Here is a 13,831-nt window from a genome sequence, read left to right as displayed (position 1 = left end):
TTGTGCTTTATTCTATGATGTATGTGTATTTATTTTAATCGCAAAATCCTTTTTAAAATATTTTATAACAACATATACAAATTGAACTTTTGTATGGATATTTTCAGGATTATTTCCCAATGTGTCGAACATGCAAAAAGAAAAGAGAAACAAGAATTTGATTGTACAGCCTTTCAATCAACATGGCGATTGAGAGACACAAAATCAAGCGGGTTTTAAATAAATCACTCACGTAGTATTTAAATAAATAAATAAACGAACAAATTAATTATTTTATGAATAATTTATTTGCTTCGATTAAATACGAAGGCGATTATAGCGGGTTTCACGGTTCGATTTTAATATTATTAGTTTATCAACTATTTATAATAAAAAAATCTACTAAACGAATAAAAATAAAAGTATCCGAAATTGAATCAACCAAACTTAAACTTTTTACGATTTGATTAAAAATCTGATCATGATATGTATATATACTAGCATACAACTATAATTTAATATACATATACAAGTGTTTTTTTCCAAATATCTTTTAAACTGAAATGATAAAATAATGTACGATTACGATACTGGTGGTAGGGCTTTGTGCAAGATCGTCTGGGTAGGTACCACCCACTCATCAGATATTCTACCGCAAAACAGCAATACTTGATATTGTTGTGTTTCGGTTTGAAGGGTGAGTGAGCCAGTGTAATTACAGGCACAAGGGACATAAAATCTTAGTTCCCAAGGTTGGTGGCGCATTGGCTATAAGCGATGGTTGACATTTCTTACAATGCCAATGACTAAGGGCGTTTGCTCGTCCACCTTCCTATTCTATAAAAAAAAAAAAAAGATTTTAATAAAAGTTTTTTTAACATTACATTATTTTTTAAGACGAGAATAGGTCCAGCAAAGAATGAAGATTCAGGTAAAAACGATTCGTTACTCAAGATAAAACGTTCCCTTAGAAGATACGTTATTTATATATAAGAAAAAACTATCAACTACACTTCAAATGATTTCCCTGGCGAGCCGTACTGTTCCGTCACACAACAAGGTGAGTTTGTAAATTAAAGAAAGACCTAAATTCCTTAAAACACCATTGAAGTGGGAATTCGGAGCATTTATGTCACAAACGAATTACATTCGGCAGCAAACGAAGCGCCGCGATAATGGCCAAAAGCATTCTGACGGAATTGCGTCGCCCCTTTGCATTTATAGCACCGAAAATGAAAGATCGAGTGAAAAATGTAATGGAAGGTAGCGTTGAAGCTTCAAAGACTGATTGCTTGAAAAGATGAAATGCTCTGAAATTACATAGGTGGGTAACCGATTCTTGATTTCCTAAACGCAAAGGACTACGATACAGATTCGAAAATCAGCGAGGCGTCTCTGATCTTATTTAAAAAATCGGATGTGAATGCATCGGAGGTGTGGCATAATCATGAGGATTTGAGTCAATATGCTCTAAGTCCAAGGTTTTGTAGTTGTCAATAGAATGACACAATATCTGAGAGGATTTCATTCCTTATGACAATATATCCTATGTATATACCTGGGCTTTTAGTTTCTTAGTTTTGCATCAAATGATACTTCGTTTTATTTTTGGACACTTAAAAACTGTATATAGCAATTTATAACAAATCATAATCTACATATAGACTGACTGCCTGAGCTTAAACTAAGAAATAGGCACTTGAAATTTAGAAGATATCGTCGTGATTGTATATTATGGTATGCAAACATGGACTAAGAAATGATTGTACATTAATTAAGGATTATTATATAAAATTAGTTTATTCTTTAGAATAATTACGACAACAGACGTAAGAAAATAAAATGAATAAATACATTATATATATAAAGTTTAATTAATAAAATGAAATGAAATGAATAAAAACATTATATATAAATGTTTTTATTCATTTTATTTTAGGCGGTAGGCGGGCGACAAATGGGCCACCTGATGGTAAGTGGTCACATTAGCGTCGTAAAAAATATTTGCCGTCCCTTACATAAAAAATTTGCATTTCTTGATTCAAAGAATCAACACTTTTCAAATTAATAAAGAATGTTTATAATATTGTAGTTATAACCAAAACATCAGCTATAAAAAAGGTATATTAATTTTTTTTTCAGAGACAAAACCATTAGGACATAACCATTGTATCTGTAATAAGAAAAAAAAACTTTAAAAAATCTTATTTGCAATATAGCTAAGAGAAAAAGATATTCAACAGTGAAACACTACCTTAAATGACTACTGCCTGATCTTGTCTCTGCCATTTAATTAAGCCCTGGGGGTGGATTCTGCACGAAAAATATCAACCGAGACAGCTTGTGTTTTTAGTGGGAAATGCAGTTTTACTTTATATAATATTTAGACTAAGAACTCACGGAGCGATTTTAACGGCAGAGGAACAGCTGTTTTATTCCTAAGCTCACGAGACCGGAGTTCTGTTCGGTTATTGCGGACATCGCGGTTGCGGTTATCACCCTGCAAACTTGGCTTACGATTATCGCAAGACGAACGGTTATACAAAATGTCGTCAGATTTCTATACGCGCGCAGCCCAGACGCCAACTAATCACAAAGGGCGTGTAGAAAACTCGCTCAAACTGCGGGTGACCGCGACCCGCGTGATTCTACTACTTGCCCGCCGGTACAGCGGGACCCGCAACCAATCGCACACGTTGCGGGCGTAAAACGCGTCGTGAAATGTATTCAATTTCTTTACATACATATCTGCATTCTACAGAAGCCGCGATCCCGCAACCGCAGCGGCCGCGGGTGAAAACCGCTTCGTGAGTTCTTAGCCTTAATTTTGAATGAAATCAAAAGAAAGAATATTTTTATAAGTATATTTATATGTATAAAGTAAGAATATTCTTATATATATATAATTATTATCTATATGTAGATTACTTAATAGTGAACACAGCATGCGAATAAAAATAAATTTAAAACACGGAACACACTAAGCAATAATGCTGTTTGGCGGTTGAATATACATATATATGGATGGTATCCACCCAGACGAACTTACACAAAGCCCATCCCAGACCACCAAGTGATAGGTTCTAATTTGACAATCAAAAAGCAAGTGTAATACTTCTATATTGAATAAAAGATTTCAATTGGACTAGTTAGTACCCGTCCTGTATGTAATCTTGTACGTGTTAAATAGCTTTACCACGTGATATATTTTAACCAATAATATAATATAATAAATCTCCAACTGATCTATATACTTGTACTGTGCTAATGTATCGTTTTACACGGGCCGTGTATTTTTCGCGCGTTTATTTTAATATATCGTACTATTTCTAAAACTACTAGAACGGTATATATCATAATTTATTTATTTAAAAACTTTTTTGATCACCACATTGTGTAGTAAGAACAAAGAAAACTAGGAACTTTCTGACTAAATATGTTCACGGAGACAAGTCTTGAGAGTAAATTTAGAGGTGGCTTTCCTTATAAGCTTGAACGGATATACGTATTACATAAAACGTTTAAATTGAATATGTTATTTATTTTGGTAATTATTAGCTAATTCCTTTCCTTGATAATTAAATTAAAGTTTTTGTGAATTTTATCCAATTTCTTTATATTTATAAGATATGCTTTAATAATACACATACTTAATATGCTGTTACTGACGTTTTGTGTATCAGCATTAAGTATTTTTATGGACCGACAATTTTCTCTCCGGCAGCGTCGGCAAATTATACTATATTTTGTATAATATTCAACATCTTAACATACTATATAGCCTATGTCTTTATCCTAAAACTGTCAACTAAAACAATATGAAAGTTCTATATTAATTAGATTAGTAGTTTTTACATGAAGTCGCATAAAAAATAAACAAACTTACCCAATTTATAATATCAGTATGATGACATTGTATTATAATAATAAAAAACCATTTTTTTATTAAATCACAAACGAACAAAGGCCCGAATGAAAACAGCCAATAAACCTTAACAATAAAACACAAACGATTTAATAAAAACAGATTATTAATGCCTCCATGAACAATATAATTTCGCGGGATGTAATGATAAGAATCTACCGTTATACCGTTAAACTTATAAAATTGTCCAACACAAGCCAACTGGCAGGCTACATTTACCACTAAACTCGATCAGGCGTAAAAGTGGGCTTGATAAAACAAATTATATTTCCCCGCTTTTATTACAGGGATCTTGGCCCTTTGGAACTGAGCCCTTTCTTAATAGCAGACAACACAATAACAGATTTTATAAATAGAAAAAACTTTTTTAAACGAGCTTCGATCCTAATCCCCGATGCCTAAGCCAATATTGCGCAATCCATACCTTTTTCTATAAAAAAGGTAGGCGGATGGCCACCTAGTGGCTCTGTAAGAAATATGACCGTTCCTAACATCGCCAATGTACCACCAACATTGGGAACAAGATATCGCTTATGCATATAGTTACACCAGCTCACTCACTCTTCATACCGGAACACAACAATACTAAGGATTGCTATTCAGCGGTAGAATATCTGATGAGTGGGTGGTACCCAGACGAGCTTGCACAAAGCCCTACTAACAAGTACTACTTTGTTATTATTTAAAGATATATTCATAACACTTTTTTATATACTTTTTTCTTGTTTAAGCTGTCTCTTTAGTCTAGTTCATAGACCTGTAAATTCCAAAGTAATTTTGTACATAATATTTATTTACATCAAAAAATTAAATTATTAACGTAATTTAATATCGTTTGTGTAATGGAATCGTATTTCAATTAAATTATGACATGAGAATTATTCAAATACAAGTTAAGATAAAAGCTACAAGGCTATAAATAACGTATTTACTAAGTTAGAATATCGTGTTACAATTCTTGAAACGAGTTCTGAAGTTTCGTAATTAACTACACTTCGTATGAATATGTTTACTCTGTATATAAATCATGCTCACTCGTTTGTCATAATGTTTATAATTATTAATTCTTGTTGTTTGTTAATTATGAACATTTTATAACCAACTGTTTCTCTTTTATACAACATGTACAACCTTTTTGGAGACTTATATATATAATATTTGCAAACTACACTACTTGCAATATTTGCAAATTACACTATTGAATTGATGTACTTGGTTGGAATTGTGCGAACCACTCTGGGAAGGTACCACCCTTATCACATATTCTAATCTCCAAATAGCAATACTTAATTGTTGGTCCGTAACTATAGGCAAAAGGAACATAACATCTTAGTCCCCAAGGTTGGTGGCGCATTGACAATATAAGGAATGCTTAATGATTCGCACTACGCCAATGACTATGCTCGATTTACCATCATGTAGCTCATATGACCATCCTACCTACTTTATAAAAAAATATTTAAAAAAAAAATTAAATTTAATGAAAACTTATTTACACGTTTATTCGTACTTATGTTTATATCATATTGTAATAATCTAAACTAATAAATGAAGAGAGTTTTTTTGTAATCCCTTGTAAACATAAAACTTATACTAGCAAATGCAGCACGTTTCAGAGAAGAATTAAATACTTATATAATCTTTATATATACAAGAAAAATTGACAACTACCCAATTTAAACCTTAAGGTAAGTGATAAAGGGGATGAAAGTTTTTATTAAAATCGTTTATTTTTGAAGAGATATGGAAATTGGCAATTCTTAATTGTGACGCGAGCCGCGGGTAAACTGCGTTTCGCAGTTTCATCCGCTGTCAATTTAAATGATTGACGTGACAATCGTGAATATCTTCTTCTTGTGAAATACTAATTTTGAGTCAACTCAGTCGCTTGACAGAGAAACGAAGGTGTGCGTTATTGAAGAAAGCCGAGTTCTTTTTTTTATTGTATTATTGTGTTATATTGGCGGACGAACATAATGGGGCACCTCATGGTAAGTGGTCACCAACGTTACATATACATTGGCATTATAAGAAATGTTAACCATCGCTTACATCGCTAATGCACTACCAACCTTGGCAACTAAGACGTTATGTCCCTTGTGCCTGTACACTGGCTCACTGACCCTTCAAACCGGAACACAACTTTTTCACCTAATGTGTGAATGTAATGTGGATGTCAATACAATAAAATGACATAAAATGTTTAGTTTTTGTGTTATCGGCTGCACACCTTTTGGTCGTTACACTTTTTATAAAAAAAAAAAAAATGTAAAGTTATATTATATTTACGTAAGTTAGTATTGAAAAACTTCGAATTATTTTTTTATGAAAAAGTACATACTAAAACCAAATTTTATGATAACCTTTTACATTTTATCGCTGTCAGCATTTCGAAATTGGTTTTTGATATTATATATTCGGGTTATAACCAAGAGCATATCTAGCTAAAATTTTTTGGCTGGCAGACGCGATATTACGACGGATTGAACCTGTCGTTCCTCGTGGTCTGATTGCGACAGATCGACATTTACACGTGCCTCGGCGTCGACTACACGACACTTTTTTTGCATGTATTAGTTCCACATTTATAGTTTTCATTTCTACTATATAATAGTACTGCGAAGTTACTTAATAATGCTACAATAAAATCTGAAATAGATTTATTGCATCAAGTAATGTATGCCCTTCAAGTGGCAAGTAAATAAATTAAAAAAAATAATAATAGCTCGTATGAAACAAGCTTTAACCGTTTTATTTAACAGAACATATATTAATTAGTGATAATAATATCATAACAACCATTTTATACAATATTAATTATGTTGATACTGTATAAAACATAATATTTCAAAAATATAATGGTTTATTTATATACGTCATTATTTTGTCTAGTAACTTAACATTGTCAATTTAATATTTTTATTATTGCATTATATTTTTTTTTAAATCCAACTTGGTATTTTATGGCATTTTCATGAAAATGCTGAAAATATATTTAAGATATATTATATAATCTTACAAATTATTAAACTACGGCCATTAATATTTTAACTGATTTAAAAATGGTAGAAATAATTCGACCATATTAAAATATTAAATTAAATTAATAATTCAATTTCCTCTTATAAACGTATCCAATTAATTGAGAATCGAAACAGAAATCATTGTTCTAAATCAAAGCATTCGTAAAAGATTAAACTGGTAACTGAATAATTATCTGTAATGCTGTTAGTACGAGCTTAGAGAACGAATTAACATGATAAAGGTACTCACCTAAGCGCTTGTAAGAAGATGGAATCCCAGGGATTGCGCAGTAGTAGTACATACTTGATTTAGACTATGTTACTAACAGATTTATTGCATTTTAAATCTTATAAGGAACTAAATTAGATTTAATTAAATGAAAATTAAATAAGCTATTTTTCTATTAGATTCAGCACGAAATTGTGATTTAATGGAGAGAATATTTTTAGTCCGAGTGCATAATTGGTAAAACTAAGATTACGTAGGTACTCGTATCGTTTTAGTAAGACATAATTTATTCAAGTAATATCTTACAAGTGATGAATTGTATAATTGTTATATTCTAAGAATAAATTAAATTTAAAGTCATCAACAATTAGCAATATAGCTTCTACCGAAAAGAACCGACGAGAACTTAGCAACCCCATTTTACAAATTTATATATTATATTATATTATAATGTGTGAAAATGAAAGAATGCGTTCTCCATGCTTTTTTATCTTTCATTCTATTTTTATCTATCATTAAATTTATATAATATTGCATTGATTTTTTTTAGATATAAGATTAAGTTTTATTCAATGATAATTTCCAATTAACTCAAAATAATTAATAATAAAATCACACACTAACTACACGGAAGTTCGGGCCACTGAACCGTCTCAGCCATCATCATCATCACTATGAAATGATGAAATTGATATATTTTAACTTGTGAACAGTAAATAAAATAAGAATATAAATAAAAAGTAAACTGTAAATAAAATAATGATCGTTTTTTCCTCAGGTTCAAAGCCCGGTGCTAGTTGTGGAGCTAACTCTAAACAGACTGGAAGGAACGCAGCTTCGGGCGTTAGGGTTGCTGTCGGTCTTCGGGTTCAACATGACATATGTCGTGAAAGCACCCACGGACGCACCAGGTCCGACGTCTTGCAGTGCAATAGAATGCCGGCTTCTTGGACATTGCTACGCTAAACATGATTATAAGTAAGTTCTTTCAAAATATTATGATGTTGCTTATTAGTTTTGTAACAACCTATTTCAATTATTATTATTATACGTCGCAATTAAAGGACTTATCTCCTTTGAGAATAGCCGCCGTGACACAAATCAGTCAAGCTGACGTCATCGTTATAAAAGCTGTTTATCGTGGAACAAAAACTATATATAAAAACTAAAGTTGGAACCTTTAAGTCGATTAAAAATGAGCATCTATACTTCGAAAAATTATTGTGACGCTTGAACAAAGAGAATGTATTTTTTCTTCAAAAAAGAAAATATACAGCGCTTCATATATTAAAATAGAGTTACAGCTTATAATATTAAGATAACTATAGTACAGTACAGTAACAGTAACAGCCTCTTAACGTCCCACTGCTGGGCTAAGGCCTCCTCTCCCTTTTGAGGAGAAGGTTTGGAGCTTATTCTTCCACGTTACTCCAATGCGGGTTGGTAGAATACACATGTGACAGAATTTCAATGAAATTAGACACATGCAGGTTTCCTCACGATGTTTTCCTTCACCGTCAAGCACGAGATGAATTATAAACACAAATTAAGCACATGACAATTCAGTGGTGCTTGCCCGGGTTTGAACCCACGATCATCGGTTAAGATTCACGCGATCTCGACTTTTTTTAAGATAACTATATTTTATAATATTAAGCGAAGATACTTCTAATAGAAAGAATAAATTAAGATACGTTTCTTACAATCGATACTAATCTAGGATTAAATAAATCCAATTATGGAATAAATATTATTTGTCAAACGTCCACAATACTTCGTCTTCCGTCATCTATGATTGATGCGACACAGAGCTTTTGTTCACGACATAAGTTTATGTTGTACAAGAAATGAGAAAAGTCGACGTCCCCAGCCCTTTCTATTGAATTATAGTTGGCAATCTCGCAACTCGAATACTGCAGCGGCATTTATAGTTAGATGCTGGTATTCTCAAAACAAAAGACGATCTAGAAATGATATCAACCAATTACCAAAAAAAGTCATTGATTTTGACCATATGCAAATTTAACTGAAGTGGTGTAGACAAAGCTTTTTGATTTTTCTCGTCCATAAAAGAAATCTATGAAACTTTTAAATCAAAATAATTATAGTTTCAGCATGTTTATTTCTGTTGTAAATTATCATACAAATAAGAAGACACACTTTTTCGGACTACCTATACAAGTAACTCACTACTCGTAATTACACGAAAAATATTGAATATGTAAAAATAAATTGTCATTTGAGTAAAATACAAAATAATTTTTAAATAGGGTTCTGAAAAATAAAGTAATGTATCCTACATAAATTTAATTAAAGTTGATTTATATTTTTTATTTATTTTTAAAAGAAATATTATGTATCATTTAGAGAGAACTTTAATTAGTGCATACAAGTCAAATTAATAACAGCTACTTTAAAAACATGAGTAAAAAAATTAATAAACACGACTATCCTGAATGGATGAATGAATTTACAGACAGTGTTATCGGGATGACGTAATGATTTTAATAATACCTCATACATCCAAATATGCCCAGGCATTTAAAATACATTTTAGACGAGAACTTAAAAACATTACATTTGTGGACAGTCCCTTAAAAAACAATTTAAATGTACTAATTTAATAATACCTGAATGAATTTGTTATAAATCTAAAAAAATTCAAAATATTTTTTGCGCTGTGTTAATGCACTTTACAAAATAGCACATTACCCAAGTATTTACTAAAAATAATATTTAGAACGGGTGATTTTATTGCTCACTGATCTAAACTCCGATCTGAAACTTCGTGAATACATGTTATATTCCGTCATGAACATACTATTTCCGCGAAACACTTTGTTCTGGGTGAGTATTACGAGGCACGTATACATGTAAGCCCGCAAGACATTTAATTAATGTATTTTCAGGCACTAGTTAGATAATATTTAGATGGTATAATATTATACTCATGGTAAATTAACTGCGTCACTTCTAAGATATTTGTAAATATTAACACTGGATGTAAGCTACTTGAACTTCGGTTTGGGTAGTCTTTGTCAGATTCTCTCTTGGTTCTGTCAGGCTCATTTGCTAACCTAAACTACAAACAATCGTTTATTTTACAATCTCGATGGTCTATTAGATATTAGTGACAAGCTTATAAGAACGCAAATTTCGAGGCCCTGGGTTCAAGTTCCGGGTCTGATCAATAAATAGTTGAGTTTTTTGTCAATAAGCTTTTGTCAATATTAAGTAAGGCATATATTAGAAAATAATTGTAATAAGAAATTACCAGTTTTACACTTCTTCACACGGAAAGCAAATGAATCCACTCACACAATCATGCAGTATCTCATTCATCTTGTCAACTTATCTACACATTACATTATGAAAATTTGGGAGAAGACAGCATTCGCACAGACAGTAGATATGCACTATAATGTCTCCTGTGCTATTGAATAGTACCTGAAATTGGCGGCTGTATCCGAAATTTTACAAGGACTTCTTCTTATCTATCTTTTCTATGATTACTATTAAGGCGAGGATATATATAGTTACATTAATTCCTTTTTTTCGGTAATCGTTATCGAAAAATAAATAAATAATAATATGTTAATCTCAATGATATATAGAATTTCCTCTTCCTTTCAAAATAAATTACAAACAATTTGAAATCCTCAAGTACCCTCTGAAATTGAATCTAGCTATTACAAGATCAATTTATTTACATTGAAATATTTTGTAACACAATACTAAGGGAACCTCTGAATTAATTTTGCAGGACATATTTTTAGCGATATTTTTACCAATCTATCGCCTAATAAATCAGCGCGTTACGAAACGTTGTGCTGAACAGCGCAGTGATACTTTTCTCCACAAACACAAGGCACAGGGGGTATGAGGTCTCCGCGCGGTATTTATCGCTAACGCCGAATTGATCAAGGTCAACGACGTATATCCACTTAATCATTTTTTATGTGTGAATAGTACACTAAAACGATCACAAAAGATAATCATCGCGCAGCGAAAAACAAGACACTATGCTACAAATAAAAAAAGTATCAAGCACAGCTTAAGTAACCAGCAAATCCTGGCAGTGTGCCGAGGAAAAGCTAAAAGATATAAATACTTTTTAGAGATTATTCCACTTCAGCTATCTTGTAGAATTAATCTTGATTACTAAAGCAAAAATCAGAAGGATACTTTCTTAAAGCCGCCTGTTTATATAAAATGGGATTAATAATTTTGGATTAAGTTCAATTTATAAAAAAAAAAAAATTGACATGAAATTTTTTCATAGTTTGACAAAATAACAATACTAAAATAACTAGTAATTTTAATGAAAATTATTATTGTAAAAGGGATTGTACAATAGTTATGTTCTAACTATGTAGAAACTACCCATTCATTTCGAGATGGCAGCAGTCCGCCGTTCCAAATGACGTCATAGCCACATTTATTAGTACTGTGGACAAAAAAATAATAATCGTATTTTTATTAGTGTTATATGTTAATAACTTTTATTTGTGATAACCTACGTTCACATTAACAATATTAGTCACGAAGAATAATAGGGATTAATTTAAAATTAAAGTTAGCTTGGCTTATGGCTTTATGGAAAATCTTTTATTTTTAGTTTAGTTACGTACTTTTACTGTGTGCATGTACGTTACGTACATACACACAGTCACAAACATAGATAGAGAGAGACAATAAGAGGCATATTTTGAAATAATTATATGATGGCGTTACGTGAATAAGCGCTGCTATCCGTACTAAGCGGGTCTGATTTGAAGCGCGGTGCGGGGAAGCGCGGCGGGAGGTACCGGCCATCTCAAAGTAAACGGGCAAATCTTGCTCACGATGATGATATCCTTCTGACCGATAGCCTTTCTTAATGGAGAAAAGCCAACTGCACATATAATCAATTATAGTTCTAAGCTGTGTGCATAAGCATAGATGCACTCTCTATTCCCTCAGTCACATAATCCGATGAGACAGCAATCTGAGACGAAAGAGTTAAGCTGCTTTATATTTCAATCGAAGAAGGAGTAGAGATAAACCCGCTATAGATTTACGTCTTCCTTGAGATTCGCTAATAGCGAAACTGTCCTTGATTAACATATCTTGAATTGGCTCCCTCCTTACACACAACACCGAAGCAATATGATGTTATTATTACATAGTGTATTTGAGTATAGTTATAGTATATAGGTAGGCGTACGAGCATATGGGCCACCTGATGGTAAGTGGTCACCAACGCCCATAGACATTGGCATTGTAAGAAATATTAACCATCGCTTACATCGCCAATGCGCCACAAACCTTGTGAACTAAGATTTTATATCACTCACCCTTCAAACCGGAACACAACAGTACTAAGTATTGCTGTTTTGCGGTAGAATATCTGATGAATGGGTGGTACCTACCCAGGCGAGCTTGCACAAAGCCCTACCACCAGTAAAATTATGGCCCATATATAGGCTATGTATGCTCGAAATTTTAACAAGAAATAAAGCACGAAAAAACAAAAGTGGAAAATGCACAACTAAATTCGCAGAAGTATTTCATTAATTGAACTGCATTTCAATAGCCACATACATTTTAATTTAACAGTATCCATTTACATGGAACTATTACTTTATTTGCGATGTAATAATTAAACATATACTGAGCAATACATTTACGACATTACCTAAAAAAATTGTTTAGAAGTTGCTTATTTAACAAATTCTGTGTCTTCCTCTTTTGAATGTGAAATCAATTACGCGACAAAGATAAATCAATATTTAAATAAGCATCATCTGTGTTTCCTACAAAGTTTTTAAGTAATACGTATTATCTTATATTAAAAATTTGTAAAAAAATTAGTTATTTTATTGCATACATAATCATAGTAGATTAGTTAATTAAATAAAACGAGTAAATATGAGTCTTGTGAAAGTGCTTGTAAGAGTCAACATATATATGTATATATATATATATATATATATATATATATATATATATATATATATATATATATATTTAAATTAAACATTTTTTTCGTTCCAGTCATACATTTCTTTATTAAAATCTTTTCATACGTATTCATTTAAGTACATTTTAATAAGGTTACAAATATAAAAAGAAAAAATTAATACATTTAAATTTGGCATCCCTTTTATCTATTTTTCTGTAATGGCAATATTTTTCTGTCACAGGGAGTTTTACTGCGCGTGTTTCGAAGGTTATTCCGGTGCGGACTGCGGCGTCGGACCATTATGCCCAAGGACCTCCAACATGTGCAAAAACGGAGGTACTTGCAGGTAAGCACGACCCACATCAAACCTTATGAGTAGATACAGGTGTTTTGATAAATGAATTTCGAGTTTTTGTGCATTTGTAACTTATATTACTTGACCTAACTTCTAATGAAAGATTTTTTTTTTCTCCAGAATTAAGAGACATTTATTATATACGTTACAAAGTAAGTTATTACGGCTCATTATTGTTTAGCAAATATTCAAATATTGTTGACGCGCACTATTCGAGCTTTATTTTCATTACTTAAATTTAGTTTTCTACTTCAAAACAATTTATATATAGAATATTTATGCATAGAATCAATTTAATTGATTACACTTTTAACAAAACGTATCAATTTCAGGCCAGTTAGTGAAAGATTACAAATAGTGTAGTAACCACATAACA

The 13,831-nt window shown here is 31.7% G+C and overlaps 1 protein-coding gene across 2 annotated transcripts in view; it reads left to right on the top strand.

Moving 5' to 3' along the window:
* The window catches only part of LOC126775758 (uncharacterized), a 508,990-nt gene that overhangs the window by 458,762 nt on the left and 36,397 nt on the right, over window positions 1-13,831 (top strand). For both annotated transcript variants that reach the window (XM_050497841.1, XM_050497840.1), the window contains exons 3-4: window positions 7,935-8,134; window positions 13,342-13,446. In XM_050497841.1, coding sequence (XP_050353798.1) covers window positions 7,935-8,134; window positions 13,342-13,446 — 305 coding nt within the window. The remainder of the gene's footprint in view (window positions 1-7,934; window positions 8,135-13,341; window positions 13,447-13,831) is intronic.

This window comes from Nymphalis io, chromosome 19 (assembly GCF_905147045.1).
Source record: "Nymphalis io chromosome 19, ilAglIoxx1.1, whole genome shotgun sequence".
In the NCBI taxonomy this organism is placed as follows: Eukaryota; Metazoa; Arthropoda; class Insecta; order Lepidoptera; family Nymphalidae; genus Nymphalis; species Nymphalis io.
Note: the sequence above shows the minus strand (reverse complement) of the source record. Positions and strands in the feature narration are given on the sequence as shown.